Genomic DNA, 22,548 nt, shown 5'->3' with positions numbered 1-22,548 from the left:
GCTCACCGGTGACGCGGACCTATCAGCGGAGAAGCGTGAGCCAAGCGGAGGCAGCCCATTGGTTAGGGGGGAGCCCATTGGCTGGGGACGGCGCCACGGCGCGGCGAGGGCGGGGGGACGTTCTGGAAGTTTCCATGGTTACCGGCCCCGGGTGCGCCCGGGCCCGGCATGGCGGCGCGACGCCCGCACTCCCCGGGGGCGGCGGAGGAGGCGGCGGCCCCGGGGCCGGTGCTGCACCCCTCCAGCCGAGCAGGGCCGGGCCCAGCGGGTCCCCGCGGCCCCCGTTAGCGCCGTGGGCTGTCCCTGGTGCTTCACGCCAGGCCAGCTGGAGAGCCAGCGCGTGTCCCGGCAGGACGCTTGTCACCACCTGAGCTGTGGTGTCGCGGCGCTGAGTCACCGCGTCTCGCTCCGGTACAACTCACCGTCACATCAGCCCCTGGCCGCTCGGGTGGGAGCCCCGTGGGCAGGGTCCCTGCGTCCCCCCCGTTGTGTCCCTGCTGCCCGGGGGCTCAGTCTGTGTCACGTACACACGCGGGATCCACCTGCTTACGTTCAAAATCACATTCGAAAGCAAAAAAAACCCAACTACGCAAATCTGATTTAAAACCAAAGTTTTGGGTGATTTAAGAGTGATGCAAGATGAGAAATTAAAAGTTGTTCTTTCACCTTTAGACGATATCAGCTCTGAAATCTAATAAAAACAATTGGGGGCAATTATAGTATATAAACAGCGGCTCCAAACAGAGCTGCGAGCAAATCCGACTGCTCTGAGGTCCCCTTTGTGCCCACGGGGCGCGGCTGGGCCACGGGGGCTCCCCACAAAGCGAGACCTGTGGAAACCCTTTGCTGCTGCTGCTCAGCGCGCACCTGGAAACACCGTTTGCAGCTGTTCCCCCGGTCCCGCAGCCCGGGTCTCACCCCTTACACCCGCTCGTGGCCGTGGGTGTTTCTCCTCGGCCCGGCGGTGACTCGCAGCGCCTGCGACGGAACCGTTCGCGGGGGTTGGAGCTCCGCGCCCCCGGCCCGGCCCCGGGACTACAAGTCCCAGGAGCGCGGGGGCCGGTCCCCGGTCCCGCCCGCCGCCTGCGCAGAGCGCGCCTGGCCCGGGGCCGCAGCGGGAACCGGGGCGCTGGCCGGGTAAGAGCTGCCCCGTCCCCCGGCCCGCCCGGCTGCCCGCCCGACCCTCCCGCGCTGCTCGGAGGAGGCGGAGCGGGCCGGGCGGGGGGGGCCGGGCCGGGGCGGACAAACCCGTCTGGTGTTGGGGGGCGGGCGGCGCGGCGGGAGCGCGGGCCGGTACGTTGTGTTATTTGTACTGAATTTCGGGCGGGGGGGTCGCCCGGAGCCGGGCGCGGGGTCTGCGGGGCCCGGGCGAAGTTGGCCGTGCGCGTTCCCGGGGGTTCGTCCGCTCCCGCCCGGCCCCACCGGCCGTGTCAGTGCCCGGAGCCGCTCGGGGGCTGCGGAGGATCCGCGGACGGCGGCGCGGGGCGCGGGGCCGCTCGGACGCGGTGCCCGGGGGGACCAGGCGCTGCGACCCGGCTCTGGGCGGCCCCGCCGCCTCCTTCGTGGCGTTTGTGATGTGCAGGTTTAAAACTCGTAACTTGGCGAGGACCGTGACTTCCCGTTTTTTGTTCGTAATAGACCCTTAATGCTGAAGAACTTGGTCGAGCAATTATCTGTCTCTTTTCTTGCAAAGTCACGATACGGTACTCCGGCGGAACAGCCGTTCGGTAAAGGTCTGGCACCGTGTGACACCACGTGCGGACAGACAGGACGGACAGACAGAACGCTGGCGTGTGGGCGACGCAGTGGACTCGTACGTAGAGGCTGCAAATTGAAGTTGATGGAGGGGGGAATGGCACGGACAGCACGTGGAGTATGAAATGCTGTGCTTCTGTAGAAGCAGCACGATGGTGCTTTTAGGAGCTGCTGCTGCGGAGGGTCCCCAGATATACAAGGTGGTCCATGTGAGGGGTTTGGTGTGAGCTTGGTCAGGCCCTGGAGCAGATGCTCTCTCCCTACAGCAGCTGCCCCTGGCCGTGGGTGCGGGTGGGATGTTTCGGGATGGGGAGGGAGCTGCTCTCCTGGGAGCGGGTTGGTTTTGTCACCTCGAGTGGCTTCGAGTTCCACGATTCTTCTGCCTAAAAGTTTGCGAGTACGACCCCTTACATAAGGGGAACTCCTCTTCTTAGCATCACCAGCAACTGGAGTAGATCGTTAGCACAGCTATATGTTTTCATTGATTTTATGCAACACAGTAATACCGTGACAGATAATTTAGCAGCCCACTGGTCCTGTGTGTTGCTGATAAGCAGGAGAAACGAGGTGCTCCTCGCACGTGCATCTCGCTGGGCAGACGGTTTGCCCAGTGCTAGTTCAGAGCGGCCGCTGCGCACAAGCAGACTTGAGGTATGAGTTTCCTATTAATGTTGGTTAGGCAGTTGAACTGAAGCAAATCAAAGGCATTTTGCATGTTGTGCGCGTGTTTTGAGATGGCAGATGTTGTAACATGCGGGTTCAGCAGATGAGTCCTGGGTCACGCTGAACTATCCTACTGAAGAATGGGAAACTTTTAAGCTCAGCTTTGGGAGATGGTCTGCTCGCTTGTGTAAGGAAATGAGGCTTGTTGGTTGTCCCTATGGATATGAATGAAGAAGGAGGTACTTCATCTGGGGTGCATTAGCACGGAAGCCGTTCAGGCTAGCTTAGGAGTTATTTTTTCAGTAAGACAGAGTGATTTCAGCTTTGCCTGGCTCTGCCCTGCCCACGCTGGATCTGCCCAAACTTGCTTTGGAAGTTGAGCCTTGCGTAGCGAGACTCGGGAGGAGAAAATAACCCTGAGCAGGAAATGCTGGAGGAGGAAGAAGAATCTGGTGTACGAGCAGTATTTACTATTTCATCTCTTTTCTGTCAACTGAACTGCAGAAATATTCAATGGAGATGTCACTTGTTCCTGTGTGCCACACTTGGTAAGGTGGAATTTGGTACCTGAAGATTAAATGTAGTGTTTTCCAGGACTTTCAAACGTGGGAAGCCATCTATAGCCTGCGTTCATCAAAGGCAGAGGTGGTCTTGGGTTCTGTCGCGCTGGTAGCAGCGCAAGGCGTCTCGGATGCTGCCAGGTCACGCAGGATTTGCTGTTGATGTGGTGGAGCATCATGAAGTGAAATCGTTTAAGTTGTTGTGCCGAGCAGCTCTTACCGTGCCACAGCTTTTAGTTGGTTACCGAGCAGCCTTGAAATAACCGACAAAAAACTGAAGTGTTTTTGTATCAAAATGAAATTGCCAGAATTGAAAAATAATGTGTAGATAGCAGGAGTGATTTATCATCTGCTATTTTTTCAGCCACAGCAGACTGCTAGAAGACAGTTTAGGAGATTTAGATACTTTATACAACTACAGCCATCTGCTATTTCAGGTATGGTGCGTCGCAGCCATAAACCAGGTAACTGGATAATTATGGGCAGCTTTTCATTTATGAGGAACCATCTGACCAGCAACTTTCTGGCGCTGGTGCCTGCGCAGCTGCCGCCGCTGGCTGGGCTGCGGTGCTGCCGCCGCGGCGCGTTACCGAACCCGTAACCGCGGCCGGAGCTCCTGCCGCGGCGCCGTGGCCTGGGAAGGTCGAGAAGGCAACTCTTGTCTTTTCATACTGGCCGTGAAGGCGGGAGGGTTTCGGAGGGGAGCAGCGTGTGTCACGTAGGTGTGTTACTGACACAAGGGCTGTTCTTTCAAGACAGGCTGTGTTACTAATACCCGTGTCTGAAGGGAGTAATAACGTGTGCGTCTTGCTCAACGAGTTTTTTTGCGTTTCCTGGGCTGTGTCGCAAGCTCTCCCGGAGCCGTGAGGAGCCTGCTCAGGCACCTGCTGTGGGCTCCGTGCTCTCACGTGTCGCCGCAGCCTGCGGGGAGGACGGGGTTGTTTGCGCCGCACTCGCCGCACTTGTGTGGCTTCAGAAAATCCTTTTTTAAAAACCAGTAAACGGGAGCGAACGAGGCATTGCTCTGCAAAGAGCTGAATTTCAGTAGCAAGCACTACCAACCGAATTAGTGTGATTTTCATGGAGGGTTATAAAGACAGGGAGGCTGCTGATCCATTTTCTTGTCTGTAGGGTAAAACCTGTTGACATCCTGTGGATTTTCATAGTTCTGGACAAAGCGGTGGTATTTACTGACCTGCTGCAGTTGGTTCCAAATCAGTTCTCTTGATTTCATGATTTATGCTGTTCCACAGTAGCGACAGTTAAGATAGACACGGGAATAGCGGCCAGTTGATAGGAGACGAGCAAGTGGTCATGGGATCGGTATATTTAGAGGTGCAGGTGCAATGGTCGTCCTTCAGAGCCTTGTTTGGTGTGGGGCTGAGCTTTACAGTGGTCGTTAGTTTAAAAAACACACAGCAACGTGCAGTGTCTCCTGTTCGCTCAGTGCTTCGGTGTCTGTAGTGCCTGCGGTGCTCTCTCGTGGGGCGGTGCACACATCATTGCCGTGTTAGGCAGTAACTTCACTTTCTGAGCATGTGCAAGGCCCATATTGTCTTTTTCGGGTGGTGTCACAAGTGGTACAGTGCTGGTTTGCAGTAGTCTGACCTTTCCTAGTTTTGTTGCTCCTTTTATTTGCTGGGCAGGTGGACACATACATCAGGACCCTGGACTGTGTGGGGGTCTTGTCTGCTTTCTGAGTATTAACTGATATATTTATATATATGTATATATATATATTTAAATTGTCTGTAGCTCTGGAAAAGTTTACCAGCAATTTCACTGCTATTTTGATAATGATAACTCAGCACAGAAAGCGTGTTGTTTCCAAGCCGCCGTTGTTGCTGGCTGGGCTTCTGGCGTTTGCTCCCACCTGTGGGCCGGGGAGAAAAAGGCAGTTGTAGAGGCCGAAGGCTCCAAGTGCTCAGTGCATCCCTGGGGCTGGAGGCAGCTGCTCTGGGAAAAACACAGACAGTGGGTGAAACAGTGAGAGAGGTAACGTTATTTGTAAGTGTATGAGACACCTCAGGAGCCATTTAATCAGCTTGTCTACTGTTAAATGTGTTTATAATGAGTGACCCAAAAATAGAAAGTTGTTTTGAAATTTGGCAAGGCGAAGGCACAGGAACGCGGGCTGAGTCAACGGCTGTTTGCGGCAGCGCCCCGTGGGTTCCCTGGTGCCCCGTGTGCTGCCCGTGGGTTCCCTGGTGCCCCGTGGACTCCCCGTGGGTTCCCCGGTGCCCCGTGGGCTCCCCCGGTGCTCCCCGCTCCCCCGGTGCTCCCCGCTGCCCCGGTGCTCGCTCACTGGCAGAACCGCTTGCACCAACGGGCCGGGAAAGCGGAGCCGGTGCGTGGACACCTTAGAATGGAGAATGTCGGGTGACGGTGCCGAGGTTTGGGAAGCCGTGAGCAGCCCTGCCGTGCAGCCCCCGCGGAGCCTCTGGGGGGCCAGCGGCTGGTTCTGCAGGTCTCCAGTGCGTATGTTTCTAGGGGTGCGACTGCTTGTTCCCGGCTGGTATCAATAGCTCACAGCTGGATAACGAGTTGCTGCGGGGTTTGCAGCCCGTATCAAGTTTAACGCTATGGGATTTTCTGTGAGCCCTAAAATTCTAGGACTAAAAATAAATTTGTTGCAAGAAGTTGTTATTTGTCTCTCAAAGAGCTTTGGCAGCAACGTCAGTGTTTCTTCTTCTAATAATTTCTCTGAGGCTGTCCTAGTTAAAAACATGTACATTATTGCATCCTTGAAGTTCCTTCCTTAATCTCCTCTTCGGATGCGTGAGCTGCAGCCGCTGCTTCAGGTTGTGGGGTGTTCGCTTTGGGTTTTTTGAGGGTTGTGTTTGTGCGGGTTGGTTTGGTTGGGTTTTTCTGAGGGCTTTATATCCATGATTGTCTGTATTTGCTAGGAATGGACTCCGAACCATCAGGCGGGATAAGATTGCAATGTTTTCTGCATAAAGACTTGTGACAGCGTCTCTTTTTGTCACTGCTGGGGTTTTGGTTGTGAGGTTGAAACTAAAGATGGGGGAACTTCGTGGCACGCAGGGAGCAGCGATGGTTGTCGGTGCGCCGGGCGATCGGCCTTTCTCCGCACGCTGGAAAGACCCAACAATGTAAAACCTGTGCCTAATTAGGGAGCTAATCTGTGTTCTTCAGAGGGATCATCTCCTGCCAGGCTGAGCAGCGAGCCGCAGATCTCGGAGTCACGGGGGGCGCGGCGCCGGTGCCCGGGACGGTGTCCGTAGCTCCGCAGGCGTGGAGGAGCCGTCGTGCGAGCGGAGCTCCTGGCCCGCGGGGCGGCGGTTCCGCCGGTGCGGCGCTGGGGCTCATCGCCGGGTCCCCGCTCCGCTCCGGCGGGTCCGTCACCACGGCTGACAGGGCACCGGGACAGGCTGGAGCGGGATCAGCCCTCTTTTCTTCCCAAATTAGCTGGTGTGGCTGTTAGCTCTGGTGGGGAAGACGACACAGAGCAGTTAATCATTAATTCCATGGAAACATAATCTGATCTACACGATTCTACCCTTTCCCTTGGCAGCATTAATGCAGTTGATGTTTTTTGTCTTCCACAGACTTAATTTTTAGATGGATTAGCTCCTTGAACATGTTTTGAATGGTGTGGTACTCTGTTTATTTGACAGGTAATTAAGATGTTGTCTAATTATGAAGTCAGAGCTAATGTTACATTGAGACGTAACAGTGGTTTGTGTAGATTTTTGTCCCCGGTGTGCTATGAAATCCTATGGTTGTTGCAGTTTTGCTCTCTTTAAAACAACATTTTTGGATCGTGACCCAAAGAAATATCCTTCTGAATTGAAATATTTGAGGAATTTTTTCTGAATGAATTCTACTGTTGAGCGAAGTCTCCGAACTTCCGACCTCCGCCTCATCTCAGTGTTGATACTTAACTTTTTTTTTAATTCCTAATATTATTATTATTGAATATTATTTTTAGCAGGAAAGGCCAATTCTGGGAGGTTTGTAGCGCCGTGCTACCGCTATTTCAGTTCATGAGTTGAAAACATCATTTGCCACTGTGCGAGTGTCGTGATTTGCTGACGTAACAAGGGATTAATGAGACCGGCAATTAGGAAACTTGCATTAGGAAGGACTGATAGTCGTTAGGTGGTGGGTTCTGGATTTAGAGAACATCCTAATGTGCCAAGATGGACGGGGCACCGCGGTATCTCCCGCCAAGTGTATGTGTGACCTGCTCCTCGCCTCCTTGGGGCAGACAGACCGTGTCCCCGGCCGCTGGAAGCGCCTGGTTCATCTTCGTTCTTTGTTGCAGTGGACGCCGTGGGACCCGCTCGCTGCCCAAGATGGTGAAGCTGGACATCCACACGCTGGCCCATCACCTCAAGCAGGAGCGGCTCTACGTCAACTCAGAAAAGCAACTGATTCAGAGGCTCAATGCAGACGTCCTGAAGACAGCAGAGAAGCTGTACCGCACAGCGTGGATTTCCAAGCAGCAAAGGATTAACCTGGACAGACTGATCATTACAAGGTGACTTGGTGGGGGTGGTCCTGGGGAGAACAAGCTCCCAAACTTTGTGAATTGCAGCAGATCCATCAGATTTTTCACACTTAGTGTCTGGAGTCCCTTGCTGTACTAATCATAAAAATAGTCAGGTTTTAAAAGGAATATCTGCTTGGGAATCTGACGCGCCTGAAACTTCCTTGTTGGCTGTTGAAGCTGCCTCTTTGTAACATCTCATTTGGTTTTCTTCTGCTCATAGTTTATGGGAATGAACTCTCCTGTATTCATAAATCATTTGTGTTGGCTGTATGGAAAGACTGTTGTCCTTGGTGGTAGTCTTGTAAGAGATTGACCACGTAGCATCTTTTATGAGGTTGGTTTGCTTAAGAATTACTTAAACTGTTTTAATGTTTTTCTTTAAAGTGCCGAAGCTTCTCCTGCCGAGTGTTGCCAGCATGCTAAAATCTTGGAGGACACGCAGTTTGTGGATGGATATAAGCAGTTGGGATTTCAGGAGACGGCTTACGGAGAATTCCTGAACAGGTTGAGAGAGAACCCAAGGCTTATTGCGTCCTGTCTGGTTGCCGGAGAGAAGCTCAACCAGGACAACACTCAGAGTGTCATTCACACGGTCTTCACCTCCATTTACGGCAACTGCATCATGCAGGAGGATGAGAGCTACCTCCTGCAGGTGCTCCGGTACCTGATTGAGTTTGAGCTCAAGGAGAGCGACAACCCGCGGCGGCTGCTCAGACGAGGCACCTGTGCCTTCAGCATCTTGTTCAAACTTTTCTCTGAAGGACTCTTCTCTGCAAAGCTTTTTCTTACTGCAACTTTGCATGAGCCGATCATGCAGCTCCTGGTTGAAGATGAAGACCACCTGGAAACCGATCCAAACAAGTTAATTGAGAGATTCTCTCCGGTTCAGCAGGAAAAGTTGTTTGGAGAGAAAGGCACAGAGAAGTTCAGGCAGAGAGTGCAGGAGATGGTTGACTCCAATGAGGCCAAGCTGGTGACCTTGGTGAACAAGTTCATCGGGTATCTCAAACAAAACACGTACTGTTTTCCGCACAGCTTGCGCTGGATCGTGTCTCAGATGTACAAAACGCTCTCGTGTGTGGACAGGCTGGAGGTCGGGGAGGTCAGAGCCATGTGCACGGATCTTCTCCTCGCCTGTTTCATCTGCCCCGCGATTGTGAACCCAGAGCAGTACGGGATCATTTCTGATGCTCCTATAAATGAAGTGGCAAGATTTAACCTGATGCAGGTATGAGTCATTTTAAAGTAGTCTTTAAAAAATGAAAAGTATGAGAAATGTTCTTGGCCTTTTTTTTCTACTAATGTTACTGCAGTAAAGTTACTGTCCCTCCTACCTACAAGACAAATGCTAACAAAATACTTGTGTTATCGTGGCTGAAAAGGCATGCTCTGAAGTTTATCTGTTTGCTGAAGATATCAGCTTAAAACAATTATAACATGTATTCCTTTATCTCTTAGAAGAGTTGCAAATATACTTTATAAAAAGAAATTATAAGGGATGGAACTAAAGCGTAAAAGTGGCAATAAGTAGAATTCTGGAATGTGTGTAAACGGATGTTATGCTGTTCTTGCTAGTGTTAAGTATTATGGCAGGTATTGCACAGGTAACGCAGCATTTTGCTGCAAACCCCTTGTGCGGCGGCAGCGGGCGGCGCTGCTGCGGGGCGGTTTTCCGCTGCTCGGGGGTCCTTGCCCTGTTCCCCGGCCCTCCCGACGCATTTTTGTCTCTGTGTATTCTGGGGCAGTTTGGTGACAGCGTGCAGAGGTGTAGTCTGAGGGTATTAAGCAGCACTGTTTGACTGGGGATACTCTCCACATAAGCAGCGAAACCTGCTTATTAACGCCGTCCATGACCGGGACGGTGCGCGATTCCCACCGTGTCACGTCCTGGTGTGTTTTGCGGCCGGGCCCTTGCCGGCGTTTCTCTGTGACACATTCACCATCCTCCCCCGTGTCGCTGCCCCTGCGTGGCAGCAGAACCTGCCGTTGGTGACTGAAATGGAGAGCTGGTTTGCCGTTGGGGTTAGCGGGGAACAGATGCTCTGAAACAAGGGTTAGCCCTCCTGCTCTTTTTTCCTTCCTCCAAAATATTCTTAGTAAAATCCATGCAGCCTTTTAACATCTGCAGGTTTCGCATGACCTAGATTCAACTCTCAGTTCTGACGTGTTGTAAAACAAAACATGCTTTGTTCCTGGGGAAGTGCGGATGCTCAGAGCCCACTGTGTGTGCAGATTTTCTTGTTTAATGCGGCAACCGTTGTTTTCTAAAGCTTCTTGCACTTTTTATGCCCCAAAAGCAAGTGCAAGCCTGTCCACTCAACGAGAAGCATTTCTTGGAGTGTTAAATGAAGATAAATCTAGAATGAAGGAGATGACTTGGCTCATTTTGGAGCTGGGGTCCAGCAGGGTGTTGTTTTGAAACGCTGGCTCCTCAGGCTCCCTGTTCTTCCAGGTGGGGAGGCTCCTGCAGCAGCTGGCCATGACGGGCTCCGAGGAGGGGGATCCCCGCACCAAGAGCAGCCTGGCCAAGTTCGACAAGGTAAGAGCGCGGGCTGGGAGAGCAAAGCTCGGGCGCCTCTCGCCTTCCGCAGCCTCTGTTTGCAGACACTGCGGAGGACTCACCGACCTGTGAGTTACGGGGACCGAGAAGCAGATCAAATCCTGCACGGAGCCGGGAGCAAAGTTCTGGGTACTAGAGTTAAGGGTCAGGGATTCTCACTTTTACTCTGATGTGATACTTCTTAAAACAGAACACAAGAAATAAAAGCAAGTTACCTTTTGAACATAAATGCTGAATTACTGCCTGTGGTTGTTCTGCGGAACCTGATGAAAACACTTTGATCCAAAGACAACTTCTATATGAAATCTGGTTTAAGACCAAGTAATTTGTTAGTACAAGAACATTCTGTTCCTTTTTTGTGTAGTTTTGCTTTTTTAAATTCAGTTTTCTTCAGTTAGTGTGAATCGTCCGTAGCAACACTGAAATTAGGTTCCTCAGAGGAACTGTGACACTTGGGATCTTTGGTGTATTATCATCTGTTTAAGAAGCTGTTGGTTTGCTTGTGTAACTGTCAGGATTTTGCGAATTATGATTGTTACACATTCCTCATACAAAGTTTTGGATTCATTAAAAAAGTACCATTCAATCAGATTAGAAAGTGCTGTTGTGTGTTGCTGCCTTGTTTCCCTTTCAGCCTGCGCTCAGCAGGTGCTTCAGGAAGGGGCCGTTTAATTGGCATAACAGTCTAATTTTTTAAAAAATTGTAAGAAGGCACTTAGGTAACACTTTTGAATGCAGAAAAGGAACGAAGGAAATGCTAGAGCTAACAGCATGCTTTCCTTGCTTGCTCTTCAGTGATTTTAATATGTGACATTTTATCTCAAGATTTGAAAAGTAGGAAGCAGAGCTTGTATCACAGTGTAAACTCAACTGGTGTCATAACTGCTGTTCTTTCCAGCGAATGGTGTCCTTGTAAAGCCCCTTTTCTCTGTGCAGAGCTGTGTGGCTGCGTTCCTGGATGTGGTTATCGACGGCCGGGCGGTTGAAACTCCCCCCATGTCTCCCGTGAACCCGCTGGAGGGGCTGAGCAGGACCGTGGTGTACGTGACGCACAGCCAGCTCACGGCCCTGGTAACAGCTCCGCTTCTTAGCCACAGCTACACACTTGGCCCTGCGTGTTTACAGGTGGGATGAACAGCACTGGTCGCTTGTGCTGCAGGTCTTAGCTGTGCTAATTCTGCATTTTCAGGTTGGCTTTATGCGGAATGTAATGTCAAGTGATCAACTTAAGGAAGATCGGATGGCTTTGGAAAACTTGCTGGCAAACCTACCCCAGAACAAACCAGGGAAAAGCAGCAGCCTGGAAATGACTCCGTATAATACCCCACAGCTTTCTCCTGCAACTACTCCGGCTAACAAGAAAAATCGATTACCAATAGGTAAGGAGGGCAAGCAGACTTCTTATACCTGGATACATTTTCTGTGCCATTTTCCGGTCATCTCTTGGGGTTACAGTTTGACTACAGCTTCAGTTCCTGTGTTTTCTGTGTCGCTGGTGAAGAATGCCCTGTGCGTGGAGGGGCGGGAGGTGCCTTGCTGTGCGGCGCGTGCTGAGCTGCTCCGCTCCGGCTGAACCCGAGAGCGGTGCCGGTGGCCACGCTGGCGCCGTGGGGACGAGGGGCAGGGTGAAGGGAGGACGCAGGTCCGGGAGGGGAGGGAAGGTTGCTTGGCAAAGCGGGAAGACCGAAGCGATGACGCTTAATTAGTGGGATAGAATAACTATTGAATGTTTGTCTCAGAAGAGAGCAAATGTGGAGGAGGATGAAAAAGCAAGAGCAGAACTTCCAGAGTATGTGCTGAGAACAGAAGCTTTCTTCTTTCTCCATTACTTGCCCAGCCTAATTCTAATTGTTAGTGTATTGTAATGCAATTTTATGTTTGGGTTTTTGTTCTCTTTTTGAATATGATTTCTGAGTTTAAACTTTTCTGTTTCAATGATATTTTCCCTTAAACTGGGCACGTGGTACTCTTCTTCAGTGTGTGTTTACATGAGTACGACCACATGGGATATTTCTGTTTGTTTGGGAGATTTGGTGTTAGTGTGTAACAGGGTGAAAATATTTCAAGCATGGTAAGTGGCAAACAAAGCCCACAAACCCAACCCCAAACACATCTATCCCATGGTTTTTTTAACTCCTGAATGGTTCTGGTCTTGTGCCTGTAAAGCAGTGGCACAACAGCATTTATTTTATGGTATAAAATAGTTTTTGCTCAAAGTTTTGATTTCTTTTGTTTCATTTTAATGCTTTCGAAATCCAGGACAGCAGTTGGCAGCCATTACTGCCTGGGACACTTCTGCTGCCAATCTTTCAGCTCATATAACTCTAGTAACCCCGTTTGGTGGGTAATGCCCTCTTTCCGTTCTCTGTGCCGTTTTCCATCGAGCATGTGACGTTAGCGTAGCTTTGCTTTGCTTTGCTTTGCCCACCGGTTGCTTTCCCAGATTTCTTCATTGATCTCTATATGAAACTCGTTTTGTATGTCTGTGTCATTTTATAAACACCTCATGTGCATTTGTGTGATGATCAAACCTTGGTGTGACTTCTGCGCACCCGCCTTGTTGTCCCTGGGTCAAACACGGACATAACTGGTGTTGTGCTGCCGTGCTCAGAAACCGTCGTTCCGTGGGGTGTTTTTCCTTCCGTGGTGCCAAACTAATAGAGAGTCAAAAAACAAGCAGAGTGGAGCACCTGGTGTTGAAATTGTGTGTCTGGGTCCAAGACAGCTGTTGGAATAAGATTTCCCTGCTTTTTAGGAGAAAAAAATCTCCCAAATAAGTTAATGAAAGTTATAAACCACAGGAAGTTAGACCTCTGGTGGTGGTGGTGGTGACAATCTTCGTTTCCCTAATTAATTCATTAAGGGTCTTTCTGTGAATTGAATACCCTGAATTTGTGTAGCTGAACAGGGCACAGTTTCTCTAAACTTTTATTTTGAAAGTCTGCTCTTTTTTATTTAGAAAGGTTGCTTTTTCATGGTTCAGCACTCCAATTTAAACACCACTTCCATCTCTCAAAGTCTGACTTTTCATTTTCTAAGTTTATTTAGTATGCGTATTATTAATCCAAAGCACTGGTATTTCAGTTGTATTGTCTTTTTTTTCCCCTCCTTAAACAGAGAAAAACTTTCTGACATTGGTGTTTTGAAATGTTTCCTCAGCGACTCGCAGCAGAAGCAGATCGAACATTCAGATGGACCAGCACGGGGACCACGAGGGCTCCTCGCAGGAGCCCGTCCCGGCGGCTCAGGCGGAGGAGGTGCTGGTGATCTCCCTGGGGACGGCTCCGCAGGTCACTCCCGGCATGATGTCCGAAAACGAGGTACGCAGAAACGCTCTGGGAAGTGCAGCCTCTGCGTTCTCTAAGGGCAGAACAGTTAAACTGTGACACCGAGTTTGGGTGATAAATCCAGAGTGGGAATTTAAATCCTTGCTTTATTCAGTTTGCGGGTTGTACCTTTCAAATTTCCCTTTGATTGTTGTTTTTTTTCCCCTTACTCAGTATACCTGCAAGGTGTGAGAAGCAATATATTATATTAATACAGGACAAATGAACCTGGTGGGTTTCTGCAGAGGCTTTGTCACCTTGGTGACAGAGCAAACCTGGGCTGTTGTCACTGAGTCTGAAGAACCTGTATTTTAGCGTTGCAGCCGTGCCTGGTAGTCGGGTTTATCTCCTTTTGCAGCCTTGTAACAATCAGCTCGCATGTTATATTAGTCTGCTGGGTGATGATGTGATGTGATGAGGGAGCTGGCGGCTCCCTCATAATCAGGATTTGCCTCGTGTTCCCGTCTTGGGTCCCTACATTCTCTCCAAGCTCCAACTTGGGAGATAATTGGCTTTTTTCAAATGGAATGTTAGAAATCTGATTGTGCTGTTAACATCTAGGGGAAAAAGTGCATCAAATGAGCACAACGTTTTGTTTGCTGTTTAATTATCTGAAGAATAGATGGGTTTAAGTGAGTCCTGTTTCTTTCCCCCACTCTCCAGGTCTTAAATATGCAGCTTGCAGATGGTGGGCAAGGAGATGTCCCTGTTGATGAAAACAAGCTCCATGGTAAACCTGATAAAACCTTGCGCTTTTCCCTCTGCAGTGATAATCTGGAAGGAATATCTGAAGGTGAAGGGCTACTTCAGTCTTTAAGAAGTTTTGTCCTTTTGTTTTTCCATAAGTGTAGAGGCACGTGTGTCACGTACAGCCTGTCAGCCTGTCCTCTGCCGTTTGGGAGGCTGTGCTGTGTCACCCTGAGAGCCACGCAGGGGAAGGAGCCTGCAGCTGAATTTTGACCTGCAAAGGCCTCACTGTGTCTGAGGTTTAGCAAGAAAAGCCTAAGTGTGTTTAGAAAGTGAAAACAGGGGTTTATTTTCTTTTGAAACTTAAATGCAGTACTAATTATTAAGATAATCTAACTTAGCTCTAAACTTACGCTTCTCAGACTTACTTTTCGTCATGTTTCAACAAGCTATTACATATCTCAGAATACATTCTGGACTCTTTATAGGAACCTCAGACAGAAGCAAGCACAGGTTTATTTGCAGTATTGAAGAGGTTTGTACAGATGACTCAGGCTCAGCCTGCGTTATGTAGTGTAATTCCATAATTCAGTTTTCGTGCTCTCTCTTCAAAATCAGAAAACAAATTCCTGGACAAGTAAACAAATGAATGGCAAAGACTTTATTGACTTTTTGTTACAGTTAAGTATGGTAATGGTGAGATTCAGCCGTTTCTGCTTATGTATTTGTAGGTTACTTTAATTCGCATGACACTGTAAACGTGGGAAGTACAAATCACAGTGCAGGTTAAGTATCTATGGAATAGGCATCTAGAGTAGAGCAAGTGTACGTTTAGTTCATCAGTTCAGCATTTTACACTGGAACTGCTGCTTCATTTATTTTCATTTTTCTAGTAAATTGTGTATGTATACAGCTAATGCTGTATGTTTAGGAGCTGTCACCCAGATTAGCTTTACAGTGAAGCCTGTTTCCGCAGGTCCTTCGAATCGCTCCAACTCGGTGTCGTCTCTGGATCTGGAGGGGGAGTCGGTGTCGGAGCTGGGCGCGGGCCCCTCGGGCAGCAACGGCGTGGAGGCCCTGCAGCTGCTGGAGCACGAGCAAGGCAGGTGCACGGCCCCCTGCGCCGGCGCGGGGCGGCCGGACCGCGCCCGCGGGGCTCCTGCTCAGTGCATGGTGGTCACAAGCTGGAACAGGTTGTCCAGTGGTGTCTCCAGCCTCGGAGACACTCAAAACGTGACTGGACATAACCGTGAGCAACCTGCGGTACCTGACCCTGTTTTGAGCGGGGGTTTGGACTTGGGTGATCTCCGGAGGCCTCAGCTTTTCTGGGATAAGTTCTTTGTACAGAGATTGCATCAGTTTCTTGATAGTGCACTGAATTTTATTCATTTTGTCTGACAATTTGGTCAATATGTCACCGTGTGGAGTTCAAGATTTTTCTTCTCATGTCTCAAATGTGCATAAAAGCTATTTTCAGGCAGCATCTCTTGAATAGTATAATAGTGCTTTACAGGCCTTACTTTACAGCACTGTTTTACCTGGCAGAATTAGAGGGTTGTTTTGTTTGGATTCTTTTTCCTGTTTTCAAGCAGAAGTGATTGGAAAAGCCCTTAAAAAAAACTGAGAGCTTTTTATTTTTCCATAGCCACGACTCAGGATAATCTCGATGACAAGCTCCGTAAGTTTGAAATCCGTGATATGATGGGATTGACTGATGACAGAGACATCTCGGAAACCGTCAGCGAAACTTGGAGTACGGATGTATTGGGAAGTGACTTCGATCCAAATATCGATGAAGATCGCTTGCAAGAAATAGCAGGTAACTGGCTGGTACGCCTGGTATGTTCAGATGCTTCATGCTTGCTCTGAAATAGCGAGGCTGCAGAGCCCTCCTCCTCTCTTTCTAAATAGGTGTGTTTGCATGGATTAAACTGAAGCTTTTCTGTAGGAGGATTCTGTGTGCATGACCTGTGTTGTATTTGGTTGTTCATTTCTACCTTTTCAACGTTGTCTTTCATGACCGGTTTACTAAGGACACTTGAAAGGTGTTGTTATTGTTGTGTGTTGTTAGAGCTGTTTCAGGAGGCCTGTATCTAGCTTTGTGCTTCGGCTTTACTTTTGCAGGTGCAGCTGCAGAGAACATGCTAGGCAGCTTGCTGTGTTTACCAGGTTCAGGATCCGTGTTGCTTGATCCCTGCACAGGTTCAACCATATCAGAAACCACAAGCGAGGCCTGGAGTGTGGAAGTATTGCCAAGCGACTCAGGTCAGAACCGCGCAGGTTTTGCTTATGTCTTTAGCATGAATCAAGACTCTTCCAGGGGCATGTAATGCCAAGCAACAACCTCTTTCTCTCCTTCAGGAAATTGCTGTCTTAGGGTTAAGTTAGCGTTTGTGAATACTTCCAGTGTGAACAGGACAGGCTGTTCCTGGGCAGAGAGAGGTGGAAAGCATTGTGAGAGAGTTACTGATAGGTAGAAATCACAGCTTACCTTGGTTAATGGAGACTTGATTGTATACTGTTGTCCCTAAGCAATACAATCCTTAAACCAGTAACACCTTCCTGGAATGCCCGTGCAGGGAGAGCGCTGCTGTCTGCAGAGCCTGAAGTGGCCGAGTTAGCTTAGAACTTCATGCACTAAATAAACACACAACCGCCCCTTTCCCTCCGTCTGTGAGCACGCAGGGAGCGTGGCACTGAGTACTGATCCTTCTTCTCTCTGCTCTCGTTGCTTCCCTTTGTAGAGGCTCCAGACTTAAAACAGGAGGAGAGGCTGCAGGAGCTGGAGAGCTGCTCGGGGCTGGGCAGCACGTCTGACGACACGGACGTGCGGGAGGTCAGTTCTCGGCCCAGCACGCCGGGCCTCAGCGTCGTATCAGGTGGGTTTGGTCGCCTCTGCGAACGCCGCCGTGCTAGGACGTGGTCAGCGTCCGCTTTGCTGCGCTTGCTTTAGTTATGTGGTATTTCACTCACAAAATAACTTTTTGCACTCGTTCTGGAATTTTCAAAGCAGTAATTCTTTGTTCGTCTTGCAGAACAAAAAGGCAGCAGAGCACTGAATACTCTGTGCTACAACAGCAACGGTGCTGATGTAGAAGAAACTTCTGACTTTATTGCATTTAGTTTAGTGTCACAACTATTTTTATTTAGGTAAATCAGCATATACCTACTTCAGTTCTTAGTTCTCTGCAAAAGTGAAGAATCTAATGCCAGTTTTCAAAGCATATTCATGGCTATCTTAAAACAGTTAAAGATGTAGAACAGAGATGCTATTTTAGGAGCATAGAAGTTCAGAATGAAATGCCTGTAGGTGCTGCTGTGAGATAGGACTTGATTATTGCGGTGCTCACCAAACATTTTAACACTTTCAGGTTTTTGTTTCCTTCTTTTCTGAAAGACTATTACAGATTCTTCTTTTGTTATGTGTAAGGTATTAGTGCAACGTCTGAAGATATTCCTAATAAGATTGAGGATCTCAGGTCCGAATGCAGCTCTGACTTTGGGGGAAAAGATTCTGTGACAAGTCCTGACATGGATGAAACAGCCCATGGTAATTGAGCTCCTTCCCTGTAACTGAGAATCCACATCTCTGGTAACTGATGTCTTGCAATGTTGCTTAAAAGGACATTTGTAGAATCATGAAATTTTACAGTTTCTTCCAATTTCAAAGTTCTGGTGGCTAAGCTTAACATTTTCCTTATTTGCTTGCACTGTATTTGTTTGACAGAGAGACTCTGGTATTGATAGTACTAACCCTTGAGTACTAGATCCAAGCACCTCTTCTTAATTTGGTTTGATTAAACTGACTGTCCTCTTGTACTTCGGAACTGGATCTCTCCTCAAGATTTCTGCACTTTTGTGATGTAATTCTTTGCCAATTTCAGCATACCCAGAGATCTTTCTATAGAAGAATATCTTTTGAAGTATTTTGCAATATAAGTGTTGTAAACTCGCGTTGCTGAAGGCTTTTTCCCGATGTCCCTTCTGTTGTAGGTAGTTCTCGTGACAGTGCTAACTCTTTCCTTTCTGTATTTCAGGAGCCAGTCAGTTGACGTCTCCTCCTTCTCAGACAGATTCTTTGCTTGCGCTGTTTGACCCTCTGTCCTCAAATGAGGGTGAGTTGGAAAGAATAAGTGTTTTCAATGCTCCCGTGTTAGTGTTGGCTAGTTTGGAAGAATCTTAAGAGAAATGCATGTGTTTTCTTTTGTGTTCATGACCTCAGGTGTATCAGCCGTAGTAAGGCCTAAAGTGCACTATGCAAGACCCTCTCACCCCCCACCGGATCCACCCATCCTGGAAGGAGCGATGGGAGGTAACGAGGCCCGATTACCAAACTTTGGGTCTCACACTTTAATTCCGACCGATTTAGAAGCGTTCAAGCAGAGGCATTCTTACCCAGAAAGGCTGGTCCGCAGCAGGAGTTCAGATATAGTGTCCTCAGTTCGGAGGCCCATGAGTGACCCCGGCTGGAACAGACGTCCTGGCAACGAGGAGAGGGAGCTGCCGATGCCGAGCGCCGGGGCTGCTGCTCTGGCGGCTGCGTCTCAGTCCTCGTCTTCCTCTCCCAGCAAGGACTCCTCCAGGGGAGAGGTAAGGCTTCTGCATACCATTCTGGTTTTTCTAGCGTGCCCGCTTTAATTATGCATCTAATGCCAGAAAGCTGCTATTAAACGTGTTTAGCCAAGGAATTACAATGCACTTTCGTTACCTTTTAACCATCAGCCAATAATGTTTTACAAACTAAAGCGACAGATGTTCAGAGTGGCTTAAATGAATCTGGCTTCCCTTAAATTTACTGGATGAGCTTTGCTTGACTTGGTGGGGCTTCAGAAATAGATTTGTTGTAGTGTTTAAATTTAAAATGCTGCAGCATCCTGAAAAGTAATTCAAAAAGAAACACGTGAAATGTAAGTTTCTTGCAGTCTTTGGTTCTGCGTTCTGGGCTGCCCTCCTCGGGAGGCGTGTTCCCGCCGTAACCCGCTGTGCCTTTCTGTGCTCTGCTGTAGTTGTGGTTTACACTCGACACAGCATAACCTGGCGTTGAGGAGAAAGTTTGTCTTTACACTTCATGTGGTAAATGCTCAAATGTAGACTCTGCCCTTCTATAGATTGAAGATCGAAAAGACAGTGACGATGAGAAGTCTGACAGGAACAAACCCTGGTGGAGGAAACGTTTTGTGTCTGCCATGCCCAAAGGTAGGGTCCTGTCCGCAGGAGCCACTTTCTTTGTTTCTTCAGTCTGTCCGTTGTCTCAGAATAATCTTTGATAACATACCTTGCATTTTCAGCTCCTATTCCATTTAGAAAGAAAGAAAAACAAGAAAAAGACAAAGATGACATGGTGCCTGACAGGTACCCAGCGCTTCAAGGTATGTGAATAATATCGTTGTAGTCATTTTCTCTCATAAGGTGCCCTGGGTGGTTGCAGAGTGCCCACCAGGTATCTCTTTACAGAAAGGCAGATGCCACTGTAGTTGATGTTCACAACTGCCTTTCTGAATAAGAAGGCGGATAAAGACGTCTTGCCTCGAAGGCTGGTTTTAAATTGCCATGCTTCTGTCTGTATGTATAGTGGTGGGTATTCACTCAAGTCTTCACAGTTTTTTTCTCATTATAAAGCTCGTGTCCTTGTCGCAACTGAGCTGTAAGGATACCTGCAGACACGTTCCCGTAGTAATTACTTCAGTGCTAAATTAAACATGATTTGAGCCTGAATGTTTAGTTCTCTGTTTGCCTAATCATTTCTAGAAGTATTCCAATATACAAGAACCATTTGTGTATACAGTATATATATGCTAAGGATCCGGCTTTATTTATTCACCTTCGTTGTACTTTTTTTTGCTGCTCTTGCTTCAGGCATTATAAATGTGTTTGAATTGTGGGTCCGTGGAGCACAAGCAGCTATTTGTTTGTGGCTAAAAACAGAGTCCAAATGTCTAGGTCTAAATTTTGTGTTTGCTTTCAGTTGGCACAATACGGAGTTAACTGCTGTTCTTAATGGTGTTTGCAGATGATCCCAGCCCGAGGGTCAGTGCCCAGGCACAAGCCGCGGAGGACATTCTGGACAAATACAGGAACGCAATTAAGAGAACCAGTCCTAGTGAAGGAGCTATAGCAAACTACGACAGTGCGGGTGAGAACTTGGCTTTTTGATCAGCACCAACATAGCTTCTCCTCCTTAAAGATAAAAACACATCAGTATCCTAGATAAGTATGAGTCCTAAGAGCTGAACAACGTGAACACCAAACCAGGGACATTTGTGGAATGACCTGTGGGACAGTCCCTCAGACTGGCGGTCACAGCAGTACTCCCGAGCACAGCTTTCACATCGCCGCTGAGCTGCTTGGTTGCTAATAGCACATCTCTAGCAGATTTTTGGGTTTGTGCTTGTCTTGATTTGTATTTTTTAATGGATACTGAAGAAGTCTATTGCTTTCCAGAACTGACATGATTGCTTCTCAGTGACTTGTAAACTGTATATTCTTGATACCCTTTTTTCACTTACTCAGGACAAGTTGTTTTCTGTGCTGTCCCCCGCCTTGGAATAACAAGAAGAAAATAGAGAATTGCTGTAGCTGCTTCTCCTGACTCCTGTCTTCAGCTGTAACGTTGGTTTTTCCATTTCCACAGAGGCTCTCGGGGACGGTGAGAGCATGCACGACTCTCCACGCGACGAGGCTTTGCAGAACATGTCTGCAGATGATCTTCCAGACTCTGCAAGTCAAGTAGCGCAGCCACAGAGCTCCGCTTTCTCCTATAGGTAAATCCGTTTGCAGGTTTGATCTTACCCATGAGGCAGAATGGAAGCCACGTGATTGGTTCCTGCAGAAGTCTTAATAGGGGTTAATTGTAAGCTTTTACGTGCTTTTGGTTTTAAGCATCTCAAACTGTTGTGTTTCTATTGGTGAAGTGGAGAATATCGTAACCTGAGCGGTGGACAGAGCAGTTCAGTGTTAGGAAAATTCCTTTGAAACTGGTGCTATATTAAAAGAACTGATATTCTGAAGTCTTGACAACGTCGGTGTGTTACAATTATATGAAATAACTTTTAGGCAGTGTTAAAAGCAAACCCCCGCCCAAAGTGAGCCCTGCTCATTGAAGACGCAGACCTCACAGCAACTTTGTTAAGAAAATATTTTTCCTCTTTAAGGGATGCGAAGAAGAAATTGAGATTGGCGCTTTGTTCAGCAGATTCTGTTGCCTTCCCAATGCTGACACATTCAACAAGGAACGGTCTGCCAGACCACACAGACCCTGAAGGTAAATGCTCCTTGTGTATACAGGTGTTCTGTACTGTGTGTGCCGCCTCTGTTCCCCTATCCACAGACACCGAAGGGCCACTTGCTGACCCCCAAATGTTTTCTTTGTTCCTCCACAAACAAACCTGCCAACTGCATCTCACGTTTGTCATGAAGTGTCTCAGAGCGCAGGCAGAGCCTGACCAAAGCTGTGGAACAGGCTCCCAAAATACTCTTGGCAATCATGCTGCAGTGTTGGGAGAGTAACCTGGATGATTTACCGAGCCTTTAGGTTGACTTAACGTATGTGTCTTGTGCTTGCATCCCTCCATCCCATCTAGGTTCATTTGCAGACAGGTGAATTTGTACCTTATCTGGTCCTCTTCATGTTTCAGAATGGTTCTAAATAAGATAGTGATATGAAAACTTATTGCTTAATATCTGGAAAATTCAGGAACACTTATTAAATTGTTACTAAAATCACATTTATTGCTTCATGTACAGAAGTTTTGGTTTTAACCGTTACACGTTTCCCTTATTAAAAAACATTTCTATTTTCATCATGCCTACATTTCTTTTCCTTAATAACTTTCCTTTGTTCTTCATTAGATAATGAAATCGTGTGCTTCTTGAAAGTTCAGCTGGCTGAAGCCATCAACCTCCAAGACAAGAACCTGATGGCCCAGCTGCAGGAGACCATGCGATGTGTGAGCCGCTTCGATAACAGGACCTGTCGAAAGCTGCTGGCATCGATTGCGGAGGACTATAGGTACTTTGTTCGCTATCTTATTATTAATGCATTTCCAAATGCATACATTTGTTCACTAGCAGGTTGGGAAGGTCTCTTTTTGTTTTAAATTGTACCTTACCAAATCAGGTTATTACACCTCTGCTTCCCCACAAAGTGGTGAAATTGTCTCTCCTGTTTGCAAACAGCTTAAAAAAACTTGGACCTGAAGTCAGTCCAGGTACTGATAAAGTCGGGTTAAACCAGTTTATGGCCAATGTTCCGCTGTAACACGCAAGAGGTGCTGTTGGAATGTGCTTTGGTCTAACGCTATGGGCGCTGCAAACAGCGAATCCAGGCAGAGAAATCTGTACAAGGCAGAGCTTCCTAGCTCAGGTGTTGTCTTTCTTTGACAAACAACAGGTTGAAGATTCCTCTTTTACAGCTTTGCAGTCTATAAAGCTATTAGCCTCTATCTTTATTATGAATGTGATGTAGAACACTCTGTATTTTAG

General features: G+C 48.2%; 1 protein-coding gene across 15 annotated transcripts in view; it reads left to right on the top strand.

Annotated features, from left to right (window-relative positions):
* The first annotated feature begins 992 nt into the window (after positions 1–992).
* The window catches only part of GAPVD1 (GTPase activating protein and VPS9 domains 1), a 29,392-nt gene continuing 7,836 nt past the window's right edge, over positions 993–22,548 (top strand). The window contains exons 1-23 of one of the 15 annotated variants that reach the window (XM_065035375.1): positions 1,120–1,137; positions 1,694–1,813; positions 7,267–7,482; positions 7,879–8,722; positions 9,947–10,033; positions 10,991–11,125; positions 11,244–11,433; positions 12,314–12,394; positions 13,214–13,374; positions 14,044–14,173; positions 15,044–15,169; positions 15,713–15,886; positions 16,192–16,332; positions 16,812–16,946; positions 17,498–17,617; positions 18,105–18,182; positions 18,290–18,657; positions 19,176–19,263; positions 19,356–19,436; positions 20,078–20,200; positions 20,699–20,828; positions 21,219–21,328; positions 21,916–22,075. In XM_065035375.1, the coding sequence (XP_064891447.1) occupies positions 7,298–7,482; positions 7,879–8,722; positions 9,947–10,033; positions 10,991–11,125; positions 11,244–11,433; positions 12,314–12,394; positions 13,214–13,374; positions 14,044–14,173; positions 15,044–15,169; positions 15,713–15,886; positions 16,192–16,332; positions 16,812–16,946; positions 17,498–17,617; positions 18,105–18,182; positions 18,290–18,657; positions 19,176–19,263; positions 19,356–19,436; positions 20,078–20,200; positions 20,699–20,828; positions 21,219–21,328; positions 21,916–22,075 (3,647 nt within the window). In that variant the 5' untranslated portion in view covers positions 1,120–1,137; positions 1,694–1,813; positions 7,267–7,297. The other 14 variants (XM_065035378.1, XM_065035374.1, XM_065035380.1 and 11 more) reach the window with 14 other exon arrangements.

This window comes from Columba livia, chromosome 19 (assembly GCF_036013475.1).
Source record: "Columba livia isolate bColLiv1 breed racing homer chromosome 19, bColLiv1.pat.W.v2, whole genome shotgun sequence".
NCBI classification, from domain to species: Eukaryota; Metazoa; Chordata; class Aves; order Columbiformes; family Columbidae; genus Columba; species Columba livia.
The sequence above is the reverse complement of the archived record's forward strand: the minus strand, read 5'-3'. Positions and strand labels throughout refer to the sequence as shown.